At 43.9% G+C, this 16283-nt stretch overlaps 1 protein-coding gene across 1 annotated transcript in view; it reads left to right on the forward strand.

The window, feature by feature from the left end:
* Positions 1 to 4418: 4418 nt before the first annotated feature.
* LOC143989519 (uncharacterized) overlaps positions 4419 to 16283 on the forward strand; it is a 64477-nt gene continuing 52612 nt past the window's right edge. Inside the window, exons 1-6 of the mRNA XM_077489655.1 lie at positions 4419 to 4542; positions 4659 to 4756; positions 4836 to 5024; positions 5104 to 5304; positions 5430 to 5562; positions 6895 to 8036. Of these exons, the coding sequence (XP_077345781.1) occupies positions 4458 to 4542; positions 4659 to 4756; positions 4836 to 5024; positions 5104 to 5304; positions 5430 to 5562; positions 6895 to 8036 (1848 nt within the window). The 5' untranslated portion in view covers positions 4419 to 4457. The remainder of the gene's footprint in view (positions 4543 to 4658; positions 4757 to 4835; positions 5025 to 5103; positions 5305 to 5429; positions 5563 to 6894; positions 8037 to 16283) is intronic.

Below are 16283 nucleotides of genomic sequence, written 5' to 3' on the forward strand. Positions count from 1 at the left end.
TAAACTTCGACGGATTCGAACGTGATGACGTACGACTGGATTCGAATAAGGAAGTTCATAGCCAGTAGCCAATAGCTGCCCTAGCGTCGGTTTTAGTCCGTCGGAATAGCATATACATGAGCGAATTTTTCGAAGGGACCGGGTCCGGCGGAGTTCCGTTGGGAAAAATTTGAAGCATGTTCCATATTCTAAAGTTCTTCAGACTTTGGTGAATCAAAAGTCCGTTGCAGCCCACACACGATCGAATAGTCTGACGGAATCAGTCCGTCGGACTTTGGATGTTGAAAAGTCCGCTCGTGTGTACGGGGCATTACTCCGATCTGTGATTATCCAAGTCTCATTGAGTCGGGTGATCACAGCGTGCACCCTTCTTCGGGGGGGGGGGGGCGTGGCGAGCGTGCAAAGGGGAGACCGTCTATTGATGGCCTCCTGGCAAAGTAGATCCCTTGGTAAATGTCACTGTTGCCGTAGCACCATTTACAGCAAAAATAAGTAACAAACTTTTGTGTAGAATCCCCCCCAGTATTACATACCAGACCCTTTGGAATTGATTTACTAAAATTGGTGAATGCAAAATCTGAGGCAGCTGTGCATAGAAATCAATCAGCTTTCATTTTGTTTTGTTGTCATAGTTTAATTCAAGGGTAGGCAACGTCTGCACTTTGGTGATATTAGAAATCCCATCATGCCTCTGCCTCTAGGAGTCATGCCTGTGATTGTCAGGGTCTTGCAATGTCTCATGGGAATTGTAGTTTCACCACAGCTGGAGGGCTGAGGTTGCCTACCCAATATTTATTTGAAAAAGTTGAGGTTACAAGCTGATTGGTTACTATGCACAGCTGCACCAGATTTTGCACTTGAGTCTAGTATGGATTTTAAAGGGGTTCCTCACACATAAATGCATGGGATCCCCACAGGAAATCCCTACCAGACCCTCAATCTGTGCATGTAGCCTAGTTGGCCAGGAAAGAGAGAATGAGTGAGCTTTTTTTTTTTTTTTTTTTAATCGGTACTAGTTATAGATTCAACTCGGCTGAACACCCATTTAGTTCGGCCATTCTCCAAGTCCTCAAACAATCAAAACTCAATCTGAACGTCGACTGAGATGAAACCTGGAGCCAATTCCTAGTGGCCAGTGTAGTGGTCCCTTAAATTGGTGATCGATAGGAAAAAGACCCCCTTCTATCAGTGGTCAGTGTAGTGGTCCCTTACGTTAGTGATCAATAGGAGAAGAACCCCCTTATATCAATGGTCAGTGTAGTGATCGTTTACATTGGTCACCAATGGGGGAAGGACCCCTTATATCAGTGGTCAGTGTAGTGATCCCTTACATTGGTGACCATTGGGAAGGGACCCCTTATATCAGTGGTCAATGTAGTGGTCCCTTACATTCGTGCTCAATAGGAGATGGGCCCCCTTATATCAGTAGTCAGTGTAGTGATCCCTTACATTGGTGCCCAATAGGAGATGGACCCCCTTATATCAGTAGTCAGTGTAGTGGTCCCTTACATTGGTGACTAATAGGAGAAGGACCCCCTTATATCAGTGGTCAGTGTAGTGGTCCCTTACATTGGTGCTTAATAGGAGAAGAACCCCCTTATATCAGTGGTCAGTGTAGTGGTCCCTTACATTAGTGACCAATGGGAGAAGGACCCCTTATATCAGTGGTCAGTGTAGTGGTCCCTTACATTGGTGTTCAATAGGAGATAGACCCCCTTATATCAGTAGTCAGTGTAGTGATCCCTTACATTGGTGCTTAATAGGAGAAGGACCCCCTTATATCAGTGGTCAGTGTAGTGGTCCCTTACATTAGTGACCAATGGGAGAAGGACCCCTTATATCAATGGTCAGTGTAGTGGTCCCTTACATTGGTGACTAATGGGAGAAAGACCCTCATATCAATGGTCAGTGTAGTGGTCCCTTACATTAGTGACCAATGGGAGAAGGACCCCCTTATATCACTGGTCAGTGTAGTGATCCCTTACATTGGTCATCAATAGGAGAAGGACCCCCTTATATCAGTAGTCAGTGTAGTGATCCCTTACATTGGTGACCAATGGGAGAAGGACCACCTTACAGATCATTAATGCCAGTTGTTACAGTTACAAAAATTGTTCATTGCTCCAGGAACCCATAGAAACATTTGGAGGGACCCTGGCTGAGAAAGGCAGAAATGGAAGTGGAGCTGACCCCATCTATAAGGATATACAGTACATATACACAGCACAAGGCCGTGTTCACGATATGAGACGTTTCTCAGGGCTGCAGTTCCTCTGATTTCCACAAGATGGCGATCTCACATCTACTCAGACAGGAAGTCTCTATGGAAGACAGGAAGTGATGTCAGGTACATACAGGAAGTAAGTTCAATCCTGGCAGGAAGTTCCATGTGATACAAAGTGGAGAGGAGACATTGATGGAACTGGAAGGAGGTAATAAGATATTATTTCTCTTCTGTTTATTGAAAGACACAACCAGATCTTCATGATGGATGGGTTTGTTGCCACCGTCTGCAGGAGCAGGACACTAGGTGCAACCAGAACCACTGCTGGCGGGCAGCCCCCATCTGCAACACGACCCTTCGTTTTGTTTGCCTAGCACTCAGGAATGAGGGCCTGGGAGTTTTTTTTTTGCTATTTTTGTTGTTCTGTTCGATTGATTTCTTTGTCTTCTTTCAACTGAAGTGCTGGGTGACCGATCACATACATATAGATTTGGGCCCCCCCCCCCAGCAGGGAGCGTATGCAGTTCCCTGCTAGGGGGGGATTAAAGGGGAAGTAAACCCTGATGGCTTTTACTTACTCTTTTTTTTCCCCCTACAAAGTAAAAGCATAATGGGCTAGTATGCATCGCATATATATATATATAAGAAGGAGGGGGAGGGAAATGGGACTTTAGATGAAGCGCACAGCAAGTAAAAAAATTGGTCAAGCGACTGGAAAGTTATATTTATTCGTATTTTTATAATCCATAGTCCGCTATAAAACATTTTGGGCATCAAGCCTCTGCATAATAAATCTTGGATCAGTATACAGTGCATATAAAATACAGTCCAATAGACCTTTACATTTGAAAGAAACAGCAATGACAATTAATACATATAATACATGGGTCATAATAAATCATGTTAAATATAGATAAAATCAAATAATATCTTATTGTTCCATGATTGAAGTGAAGATAAAAAATTATCCTGAACATATCCTGAACCCAATGTTCCTCCATCCAGAGTCAGCCCCTCCTATGACATCACACTGTCCTCACATATCCTGAACCCAATGTTCCTCCATCCAGAGTCCTCCTATGACATCACACTGACCTCGCATATCCTGAACCCAATGTTCCTCCATCCAGAGTCAGCCCCTCCTATGACATCACACTGACCTCGCATATCCTGAACCCAATGTTCCTCCATCCAGAGTCCTCCTATGACATCACACTGACCTCGCATATCCTGAACCCAATGTTCCTCCATCCAGAGTCAGCCCCTCCTATGACATCACACTGACCTCACATATCCTGAACCCACTGTTCCTCCATCCAGAGTCAGCCCCTCCTATGACATCACACTGACCTCACATATCCTGAACCCACTGTTCCTCCATCCAGAGTCAGCCCCTCCTATGACATCACACTGACCTCACATATCCTGAACCCACTGTTCCTCCATCCAGAGTCAGCCCCTCCTATGACATCACACTGACCTCACATATCCTGAACCCACTGTTCCTCCATCCAGAGTCAGCCCCTCCTATGACATCGCACTGACCTCACATATCCTGAACCCAGTGTTCCTCCATCCAGAGTCAGCCCCTCCTATGACATCGCACTGACCTCACATATCCTGAACCCACTGTTCCTCCATCCAGAGTCAGCCCCTCCTATGACATCACAATGACTTCACAGCTCCTCCTCCCAATGTCCAACAATCTGGCTTCTATGTCTTTTTTTTTTTTTTTTTTTTTTTTTCTGATGCTCTTCGAATGTGGGCTCACCCTTGGCATCATCACCTGCACAACAGGTACTGTTGGACCTGCATTGTATGTAATGATGTCAGGATGCCTGCGACAAGCTTTTAAGCTATGTAGTGTGTGATTTAATTATGCCTCATTCCTCTAGTGGTGCTTTAACAAAATGGAGACCTAACTGGTGAGGTGAGGATTGTGGGAATTTAATTTGATTCTGCTTTTCGTGTTCAAATACAGAGGTTTAACTCCTGTGAGGTCAGGAGAACATATCACCATCACGCCACCTCACTCCCTGATAGAATAGAGAAATAAAGAGAAGATTCCAGAAGTCACCAGCAAGATCACAGAGCTGCTGACAGGAGAGGTGAGCGGTGCTGGGAATTCTGGGACATTATCCAGTAACAGACAAGGGATGTGTCTGGATGGTGACTGTATCATTGTGTGTGTCAGGTTCCTATAAGGTGTCAGGATGTCACTGTCTATTTCTCCATGGAGGAGTGGGAGTATTTAGAAGGACACAAGGATCTCTACAAGGACGTCATGATGGACAATCAGCCTCCCCTCACATCACCGGGTAAGAGGAGACTTTATTGTAAAGGAGAGAGCAGTACGGAGGCTCCACCTAGACCCCCCATCATCTGATAAACACATAGAAACAATGTATTCAGTCAGTGTGTGTGTTTCCTACAGATGGATCCAGTAATGGGAACCCACCAGAGAGATGTCCCCGTCCTCTGTATTCCCGGAATTCCACACAGGAAGATCACACCGTCCCCCACCATGATCAGGTAGATGAGGAACAATCACTGATAGTTATGATTTATTCACAGCATGTTTGGTACAATGAATTCTTAATTATATATTCAGAGTGGAAGCCTTGGGAGTGTTGTTAAAGAAGAGTTTAAAGAGGAGGATGAGGAGTATGGTGTGATGAAGGAGCTTTTTGAAGGACACAGGGTTATGATGGAGCCTCCTAATACCAGGAAAACACCGGAGAGATGCCCTCATTCTCTGAATTCCACACAGGAAGATCACACCTTCCCGCACCATCATCAGGTAGATGATTGACAATTATTGATAGTTGTAATCTATACACAGCCTGTTTGTTACAGTGAATGTTTTATTATATATTCAGAGTGGAAACCTCGGGGATTATAATATTGTTGTTAAAGAAGAGTATAAAGAGGAAGATGAGGAGTATGGAGTGATGGAGGAGTTTTCAGAAGGACACAAGGATATGATTGAGTCGCCTAATACCAGGAACCCACCAGAGAGATGTCCTCTGTATTCCCGGGATTCCACACTGGAAGGTCACACCATCCCTCACTATGACAAGGTTGGTGGGATGGAGCAATTAGAACATGGACTTGTGGAGATGATGTGTGGATTTTTTTTATGTGATGTCACAATATTGAAGCTTATAGTTTAGAGATGATATTTTCTCTCATCCTCTTAATTTAGGGTGAAGATATAAAAGTTGAGGTTAAAATAGAAGAAGAAGAGAGGTATGTGAGGGATGATCGGCAGTCTATGGAGGAGGATGGAATAACAATTACATTTATAGAGGAGGACACCCCTACAGAGATCAGCACAGGTGGGTCATTAACCCTCAATACATTGCTCCACCCATACTGCACACTGATTGGTTTAGAGTAGGGCAAGGACTGGGTGATAGCCTGTAATCCCCTGGTCACTTTTCTGAGCTGTGTTCCCCGTCCTGTATTCCTGTATTTCTCTCGGATAATCTTCCTTCTCTTTGCTGCAGACACAATTTATGTATATAGACTGTATTTATGGTTAAGCTGGCAACAATATGTTGACTTTCACCATATGCATTGCTCGACCAAAGCACCTGGGGAATGTGCCTCATGCCCGGGTCTCGAAAGATCTTTGACAGAGTAATTCTCCCAGGGTTAGTTGCTCTGTTATTAGCTGGCTGTGCCGGGTGGAGGGATATGTCTGTATAGTCTCAGACCCAAGTCACTGAGTGCAGTCTCAGGAGATGGGAGGCAGCGGTGTGGGACTTCTACAGCTTGTCTCAATTAAGTAAACATTTAAGCTATTACCAGTTACTTAATACCAATATTGTGAGGCTGGACTATTACACTATATCGTTTATATTGCATATAATGTAGTCCTGACCCCTGACATATTAACTCTATGTTGTACTTTGCATACTCTTGAACCCTGCACTATATTGCATAATCTATGTTGGCATTATGTAGTCCTGACCCCTGCACTATATAGTCCATCTTGTGTATTACATAGTCCTGGTATCATATAGTCCTGACTTCTACTCTCTGCCCTTTACCAACTGCTATATATAAACATAATATGTATTCTCTTTTCTTACACCCATTGTCTACCAGCTGGACATTTTATATCTGATGATTTGATTGGAGCACAGACTTTTACCTGTTGATAATAATGTGATAACATCCTCAGACTTTAGAACCTTAAACAGAAAGTGATAACAAGGGAGGAGTCAATAACCCAATGATGGGGGTCTTCAGGATCAGTCCAGTCTTCATCTTGGTTGTTCTCCCCCCATCCTCACTCTCTGACCTCTGGTGGGGCTCAGCCCCGCTGTTATTCATGACTAAATCATGGACTAAATAAGGAAGTGCAGGACTTCTTGTGTTGGGAAGATGGCAATGAGTGATAGAGGGGGAGGGGACACTCGTCCTATAATCCCCTCATCACTGTCACTCCTATAAAAGACAGTTCTCGTTGTTTCCTCACTCTCTGACTAAGGTCCATGAATAAAGAAATGATCTGGTAGGAGATCAGAGGACCCATTTACTAGTTACCTTGAGGGGGGAATTGTAAGATCCTCAGAGACAAAGCTGCCTGATGTGGGCGGAGTCCTGGTTTAGGGGAACCAATCAGCTCATGTCTAGTAATAATCTTTGTATTTCTATTTTAGTAGATGGACGGGAGATGAGGAAACCCTCAGAGGATTGTCTCACTTTGTCTCCAGACTGTAAAGTAGAAGATGAGGACATCACACAGTATAGTCCAGGAGAAAACCCGACTACCTCAAATGTCCATCCGGCACCACACAGTGTAGATGGACCATCGTATTCCTCTTATCCTGAGGAACCTCAGACTGTGAGGGACGGTGCCGTCCTTCCAACAGATAAGAAGTTTTCCTGTACTGAGTGCGGGAAGAGATTCCGTTATAAATCCAGTCTTAATGTTCATAAAAGATCCCACACAGGCGATAAACCACATTCCTGCCCTGAGTGCGGGAAATGTTTTTCAAAGAAGTCCCGTCTTTCCAGACATCAGAGATCGCACACGGGGGAGAAACCATTTTCCTGTCCTGAGTGCGGGAAATGTTTTTCAGCGAAGTCATATCTTAATGATCATCAGAGATTACACACGGGTGAGAAGCCGTATTCCTGTCCTGAGTGCAGAAAATGTTTTATGAGAAAAGCAGAACTTGTCATACATCAGAGGACTCATACGGGAGAAACGCCATATTCCTGTTCTGAGTGCGGGAAATGTTTTTCAAGGAAATTCAATCTTTATGGACATCGGAGATTGCACACAGGTGTAAAGCCATATTCGTGTTCTGAGTGTGGGAAATGTTTTGTACAAAAATCAGAACTTGTCAGACATGAGAGATCCCACACAGGGGAGAAGCCGTTTTCCTGCTCTGAGTGCGGGAAATGTTTTTCGCAGAAGTCCCATCTTTACGCACATCAGAAATTGCACATGGATGAGAAGCCTTATGTCTGTTCTGACTGCGGGAAATGTTTTTCACAAAAAAGCAATCTTTACAGGCATCAGAGATTGCACACGGGTGAGAAACCGTATTCCTGTCTTGAGTGTGGGAAATGTTTTTTATCGAAGTCCAATCTTATTAATCATCAGAGATCGCACACAGGAGAGAATATGTATTCCTGTTCTGAGTGCGGAAAATGTTTTGTACACCAATCAGTACTTCTTACACATCAGGCTTCTCACACAGGTGAGAAGCCATATTCCTGTCCTGAGTGTGGCAAATTTTTTTCACATAAGTCCGACCTTAACAAACATCAGAAATTGCACACAGGGGAGAAGGTGGATTCCTGTTCTGAGTGCGGGAAATGTTTTATGCGAAAATCAGAGCTTATTACACATCAGAGATCTCACACGGGGGAAAAGCCGTATACCTGTCCTGAGTGCGGAAAATGTTTTTCACGGAAGTCCAATCTTTACAGACATCAGAGATCTCACACGGGGAAGAAGCCACTTTCCTGTCCTGAGTGAGGGAATTGTTCCTCACTGAAGTCCTGTCTTCCTGTACATCAGGGATCTCACACAACCCTTGAGATGTATTAGTGCCTTGAGTGCGGGAAATGTCTTCTATATGAATGTTGCTGGACATCACAGCTCTCATGTGGGGAAGAAGCACACCCTGATATACACCTCAGATATACTCCATGGCTGATCTTCATCATGTAAGAAACAGTTCATAAGGAGATCAGAGATCACCAAAGACATGGATGAAGTGTTGTACCGTGTTGACCATTGAGTCATTATCTTTTGTGGTGTAACCTTTCACTAACATTTAGAGGCATATTTAAAAAAAAAAGTGATCAGCATTCAGCCAGCCATCAGATATATATTTTTTGTTCCATAAAACTTTTATTGAAAAATAACCAGGAGAACCATACAAAAGCAAGAAAACCGTCCAGTGTGGTTAAGTATATATCGTACATAAACGCAACTGTTTCGTAAATGAGTAGAAGAGACCTCAATACAACGTAATTACGTGGTCTCGGTGATATAGTACAAAAGAGAAAAGAAGGAAAAAAAAAAAAAAAACAACCACCAACAAAGCCTCAACAGGAACTTTGAAAACTAGTCAACACCCAACTGTACGAACCTAAACATACATGGTATTGGTTAGGCGCATGCAGTTGGTATATCAAGTTTCAAAAGTGCAAGGATTGTGGGTAAGTAGTAGAGCTGCACAATTAATCGTTAAAAAAAATCGTGATCTCGATTCAACCCCTCTGACGATCCCTCCTGCAGTGGTTGCCGATCCTTTATATAAACAAGTGGAGAAACTATCTGCTCACTCAGCTGTCAAAAGAAAACATCCCGGCAGTCTGCCAAGTTTTTTTTAATTTGCAACATTGTAACTAAGCTTCCTTCTTAGATCAAAGGGATAGAACTTCTGTGTAAATAAATGGCCCCACAACGTGTAAATGCAGGAAGTTTAACCACTTAAAGTCTAAATCTTTTTCTGACACTTCTTTCTTAAAGTAGTGTTGCCACCAAAAAATAGTTAAAAATTCTTAAAAATAAAATAATTGGGGAAAAAAAAGGTCCCTCGTAGACTGCCTTCTTCATTGACTGGGCCGGTGACATCAATTCCCCTCGCGCCGCACAGTCATCCTGGGACCTGTCACGTGTCCCACATGACTGTGCGGCGTATCACAGCGCCCGCATGCACAGTGGGGGCCGTGCCCACAGTAAGAATGACGGCGGCGCAAGCGGAGCGGGGAACGAGGGGCCCTGGGACAGGTAAGTGTCCGTTTATTAAAAGTCAGCAGCTGCAGTATTTGTAGCTGCTGACTTTTTTTTTTTTTTTTTTTTTTTTTTTTTTAGGGGGCACCCCACTTTAAGTTAAAATCAATATTTTTTCCTAGAAAGTTACTTGGAACCCCCAAACATTATATATATATATATATATATATATATATATATATATATATATATATATATATATTATATTTTAGCAGGGACCCTAGGGAATAAAATGGCAATTGCTGCAATATTTTATGTCACACTGCATTTGCTCAGCGGTCTTTCAAATGCAATTTTGGGGGGAAAAATTCACTTCAACTAATAATAAAAAAAAACAACGAAACAGTAAAGAGAGCCCAATTTTATTTTTTTATTTTTTTTATGTGAAAGATGATGTTACGCCACGAGAATCATGATCTATCTTCTAAGCAAAAATAAATTGTGATTCTCATTTTAGCCAGAATCATGCAGCTCTAGTAAGTAGGTAGAGGGGTTGATGGTCACAAATGTGGCTTAAGTAGAGTGTCCGATTTGACGTCAGGTGTATAGGGTGGGAGAGAATGGGAGGGAAAAAAGGGGGGGGTGTAGATAGGATCAGGTGGACAGGGGGGAGACTTGGAGCACGGAAGCCCTCGGAGGGATATTGGCTGGCCTGCCATTTGGCTAGTGGGGCTAAACTGGAATTTTCCCGAGCGGGGGTGTAGCATAGGACCAAGAAAGATCCTTCACTGAGGGAGGTGCTGTTTATAAAGGCCCTTAAGAGTCCTTAAACAGGACCCAACATGTCTCTAGTGGAAAGGTACGAGGTCATAGTTTCTATGCTCGTGTGTACCAGTTCTTCCATCTCTTCCCACCTGGTCTACACGGTGGAACCATTCAGTGAGTCCCAGAGACTTGGTAGAACGCCAGTAGCTGGGAATAAGCGTTTTGGCTGCATTCAACAGGTGACGAGTAAGGGATCGTTTATCGTTGGAGGGTGGCATGTCCAAGTGGTGTAGCAGAAACGTGGCTGGTGCGAAAGGTAGGTCCTGGTCTGTCATCTGGGTGATCGCTTAGGGAATGGCCTCCCAGAAAGGGCTTTTTCCGAGGGCAGGACCGCCATAATGTGTAAGAGCGTCCCTTTGTCGGTTTGACAATGCCAACATATGTCCATGGTGGCAGGAAAGATGACACGGAGGTGTGTGAAGGTGCGGTACCAGCGACTACGTAGTTTATAGTTGGTTTCTTGGATATTAACATTAGGAGATCCTTTAGAGTTTGATATTCATGTGGGACCAGTCTTCGTCGGTGAGATCTAGCTTTAAGTCCCTAATCCATGCTGCTGTCGCAGTCTCTTCGTCTGGGGAAGAGGTAGGGAACAACATTGTGTAGATCTAGGAAACCAGTAGAAATTTTTGTTTGAAATATTATTGTAATATTGTTTGTATTTCATTTCATACAGTGATTTGATATGATCGTCATATTCATCTAGTGGCTGTTGCGTATCTGGTGGAGATCGAAATGCAAAGGGGGCTTTCATTGTCCAACACCCCTGGTAGTGGTAACAGGAGGTGTGAGGATACAGAGTGGCACAAGGGCAGTGCCAGCTATTGGTTGCAGGGTACAGATGGCCATGGATCTCCAGACGGAGGACCAGAGACCGGAACACTGTGACACTTGATCAGCAGACAGGAAATAAGCCAGAAAGGTCATCAACAGATGGGCAGCAAAGCAAAGGAACCTCAGGCAGAGTCAGTAGCAATATTGCCACTAGATGGCATTGACGATCATAGGAAATCACTGTTTTAATTAAAATACAGCCAGATTTGGTCACGACTGGGAGATATGGTTGTCTTATTTGTCCAACTATTTTTTATGAATAGACCTCTTAGTTTCCTTTGTCATGCATGCAACATTTTCCATTTATAAATCAATAAAAAACATTCAAACAGCACAGTTTTTTTATTTTTTATCCCAATTCACAGATGGAATGTACATGCACTTAACACAAATAGCGCTTTCTTTTGGTGGTATTTGATCACCTCCTGTGTCTTTTATTTTTTATATAAACGAAAGAAGAAAAAGTAATATTTTTTACTTTCTGCAATAAAACATGTCCTATTAAAAAAAAAAAAAAATTAAATCTCTTTAATAGATTGTAGGCACTAGAACTTTCACATAAACCAAACTATGAAATATATATACTGTAATAAATTTTTTTATTTTTAATACTAGTAATGGCAGCAATCAGCGGCTTATAATGGGACTGCTATAGTGCAGAGGGCATGCTTACACAAACTAATGCTGGGGGGGAGGGGGGAACTGACCAACTGCCAATGATATTAATACAGTGATCAGTGACGACAATATGCACTGTGACTGTACTAATGACACTGGGCTGGAAGGGGTTAACATCTAGGGTGATCAAGGGATTAAATGTGTACCTAATCATGTGTTTATGTGTGCTGCTTTTACTGGGAATATTTTAATTCCCTATTTAGCAGGGTATGAACAAACAACGAGATCCCCTATCACTGAACACAGCTCTGTGTTGTTAACATTCACAGAGCTGTGTTTGTTGAAGCCCAGAGCCGATCACTGGGTGCCGGCAGTCAATCATTGGCCGGCACCTGGAGCGGCATGTGCTGTCACGAATCATGGCACAGGCAGGTGCGCACACATGTCCCCACAAATGCAGAATCGTGTGTGTGTATATATGTGATTCTGCGCACACCCGCCATGTAGCAGTAAATCTACAGGAGGCAGTCGTTAAGTGGGAAGTATGTAGTAGCTCAATGAATAGATCTCCTAGCAATGTTATTACTTTTTTTTTTTTTTATTCAACAATGTCTCTAACATCAGCCATCAGAGTAAGCCTATGTTTCCACTTCAGCGACCTGAACGTCGCACGATTTTGCCATGATTTTGATGCGACTTGAAACAATGCCTGTGTATTCTTTGAACTCTATGGACCTCAAGTTGCATCAAAGTGGGACCAAAGTAGTGCAGGGACTACTTTGATGTTGCTGCGACTTGAAGTAGCACAGATATGAATGGTACTCATTGGAAATCATGGGGTACAAGCTGTCATGCGACTTTGCAGTCCCAAGTCGCACCAGTAGAAATCGAGCCGAAAGAAGGAAACCTGCTTCTTTAGAAATGGGAAGTACATCTTTGACGTCTCAGATGTAGGGTCGGCTTCCTTCTAGCCAATAGTTGGCTTTACAGCCTGGACATAGGGCTGAACTAGGAAAAGGTTGAAGTCCGAGGGCCAAGCTCTTCTGAGGTATCCTCAGATGGCCCACTATCATCTAGGAGGGATACTTGCGCGGTGAGAGGATTCTCTCGAGGATGGGCCAGGAAGAATTAACTTCTCTGTAGTAGATTGAGCTACTTGCTGCAATGGAACTGCTATTGCTCATTCTGCTATGTAACTCCTGCCCATCTTTTGAGTAGGACAGCTTACCCGACTCTCTGCCTGCTGCATAGACTATAAAACAGCTTTTTCAGACCAATTGGCTGGTAATGGGATGACCCCACATGCTCGGCATTTAGGGATTTGAGAGTTGGTGAATGTGAAGAACTGTCTTTTCACAGATGAACCCTCGCCACTTGCATGGTATCCTGAGTTGGATGGTGTGCCCTGGTTGAGGCCTTCATAGGTTTGTTTGTGTCGCCTTCATGTCCGCTAGGACTTCTGGCGTACAAGGCTGAAATACATAAATGTACCAGCATAAGTGCTCTCTTTTTTTTTTTTTTTTACTCACCTAGACAACGGTCCCTACCTTAAATGTTGGAGAGGGTCTTGTTCAGGTGGCGTACTGCTTATTTTAGGCAGAAAACAGAAAAAGCAGCTAGAGAAAGATAAATGAGTTAGCGACTGGTATTTCAGCTGGAGCAAGGAAACGGTATTCCTGAATAAAAAAAAAAGAAAGAAATTACATTTACCATTGGTAAAAAACAGGGTCCCCTCCAGGAGCTCCCCGCATAGGCAACCACCTCAGATGACAACAGGGTGCCATGCTGAAAGCTCCCAGTAATAAACAATGGAGAGGGGAGGGACATTTTGTGGAAGATACAACCCTCTAAAAAATTATATTGACAAACAAGGGCAAAAAAATAAAATTGTGCTCCTATTCAAGAGGGCCACCACAACCTTAGGCCAGGATGGCAGCACTAGGACCTATGTGGCCCACCTGACTCAGCCCCGGCCTACCAAGCCAGCTCCCTTATGTCCACACATGCGCAGACCACTGAGGGACTCAGAAAAGCCGGTGCGAGGTGCGCGCGCCACCCACTATAGCAACCAGGAATGAAGGTACAATATCACAAGGAGGAGAAGGTGGTGGGGGAGCAAGAAAGCAAAAAAGAGAGTGAGGAACGCAAGGAAAGGAAAGTTAGAGAGAATGGAAGACAGGAGAGAGAAATGGAAGAATAAGGCAAAGTGAAAATAGATATAGCTGATTTCTCTGCTGCAGGTTTGAGCAAATGCCAGTATATAAATACAGATAGGAGCTCTTAGTTAAGAGACAACTACTGTCCCAAAAGACCTACAGAAGGACTCCCTATCTTAGTGCATTTAGCTGCCCAAGAATAGGGACTGCACCTGGGAGAGGCTTGACCCCAGCTGGAAGCTGCCGACTGCAGGGCTAAGGGACTTTCCACCACCATTCACTAACCATGAGGTATGAGGAAAAAAAGGAGAATGCTGGGAGTGCATTAATCCTTTTCTTTTATAATAATCACTGGTCCTGAGGGAGGAGCCAAGGTGGAGCTTGTCACGGGTATGCTACCATGGAGGCACCAGGAAAATACATGTTCATTTTCTTTCATGCATTTTCCAAAACCTTGTGGCCAAAAAATTAAAATTTTCAAAAAACCTCACTATGCCTTTCAGAAAATATCTGGGGAATGTGTTAAGGGATGTTTGTTAAACAAGAAGTTCAAAGTATAGACTATAAAGCCTCGTACACACGATCGGATTCCGAAGGTGTGTGCCTGGATTTTGTCTTGCATACAAAATGGCAAGGAATTGTCGGCCAACAAACACAAACGTAGAATGTACTACACGGTTTTTCAGTTATTTAGCACCACCCTTTGGGCTCCTGCTAATAGAAGTTTAAGTGTTGATTCGCGCTTTTCAGTTTTGTTCTGAGCAGCCGTTCGCCAACCAGCCATGTTGCGTGATCAGAGGAGATAACATGTTATTTGTTATTGCTTTGACCCAAGTCCAGTCCAGGAACAGGAGGAGGTTCTTGGACCAAAAGTTGGTTGCTTTATTAATCGTGACCAATTATGTCACATGCCTTTGCTGCGGGAGCTCCAGGAGAATAATCCAGATGATTTTTGGAATTATCTCCAGACGACGGACACCTGCTTTCACCAACTCTTGACATTGTTGACCCCCTATATTAAGAAGCAGGACCCATACATGAGGCTTTTGTTTTATTTTTTGGTTGAATAATAATGGTTTAATTTGTTATATTTTCTATATTTTTGGATGCATAGAATGCACTTTCCTGTCGCATCCTGGCAGCATACACTCTGGGTAGTGACTCCGCCTCCACAACCTGATAGAACCACATAGCTATAAGATGACAAGACGGCCCCCGCCCCAGTATTCTCTTACTTTTCCTCACCTGTTGGGACCGCACGGATCATCACCCCCTTACCGCTTCGCCCCAGCCAGGTTCTAGCCTCTCCTGGATGGAAGTCCTTACCGGTACAGCCTCTAAACAAAGCCAAATGGAAGGAACCCCACTCTGGTGATCTCAGGGGTATTTTGCACTCGCTCTGTGACCTTGAATAAGCCTTAAACAGGCTCGCATTTTTATCTGCCTATAGTTGGAGCTTTAAACAGGCTCTAGTAGTATTATACGGCTTCTGTTATAAGCCTTAAACAGGCTTGGAAATGTCTTTGGCACTTAAGCCTTAAACAGGCTTAGCGATAAACTCTGCACATAAGCCTTAAACAGGCTTGGCTAAATTGCAGTGGTCTCCATCTCTGTCTTTTCCTGTTTACCTTTTGTGTATCCTTTGGCAGTCTTCCTGGGCATGGCTCCGGCTGCAGATTTAAAAAGGGATTTCATTGAATTTGTCTGTGTACTTGTACCTAGACTCTGGATTTCCAGTATTCTGACCTTCCTTACAAAACTTTCATCCATCCTGCTTAGGTGAGTGGATACCTTTTACTATACTAATGTTTACTGCCTATCTGCTGTGCTCTTTCCTCCCTGCATTCCCTATACACATTTTTGACACTATGTAACTCTTTGGGCTTGCCTTATTTCCTTTCCACGGAGATCACTGCCCTAGCAGATCACCGTCAGCCCATTAGGTAAGGGGGGAGGATTTACCTGGGTAAGTAGTAAAGATTAAAAAAAGAGAGCAATCCTAATGCTGCCTAAATGGTTAGCCCTACCAGGTCCTCAAAATCCTCTGAATCAAGGCACAGAGAGACCTCATGCAGGAGAAGCCATTCCAGCCACAGACGGAGCCGCTCAAGTCGCAGGAGAAGTCGCTCAGGCCATAGAGGGAGTCGCAGGAGAAGTCGCTCCAGATCATATTCTAGACACAGCCGCTCCTACCATAGAAGATCTCCTGTGCATAGACAGCGATCCCCAGTGCGACCCTCCTGAAACGCATGTTGGATATGCAGGGCCGCAGCTCTCCCCGACAAACTGGCCTGCTGTAGGTGCTTCAAGGAAGCTACTAAGGAAAGAGAACCTCAGTCTAAAGAGCCTGTAGCGCCACAGATTCTTACTCCGGAGTTGTCGACGCAAAGTGCCTCACCTGCTCCTCCCAGTACTTCAA

Source organism: Lithobates pipiens, unplaced genomic scaffold (genome assembly GCF_037356315.1).
Source record: "Lithobates pipiens isolate NorthernLeopardFrog02 unplaced genomic scaffold, aLitPip1_a1.2 Scaffold_18, whole genome shotgun sequence".
Taxonomy (NCBI): Eukaryota; Metazoa; Chordata; class Amphibia; order Anura; family Ranidae; genus Lithobates; species Lithobates pipiens.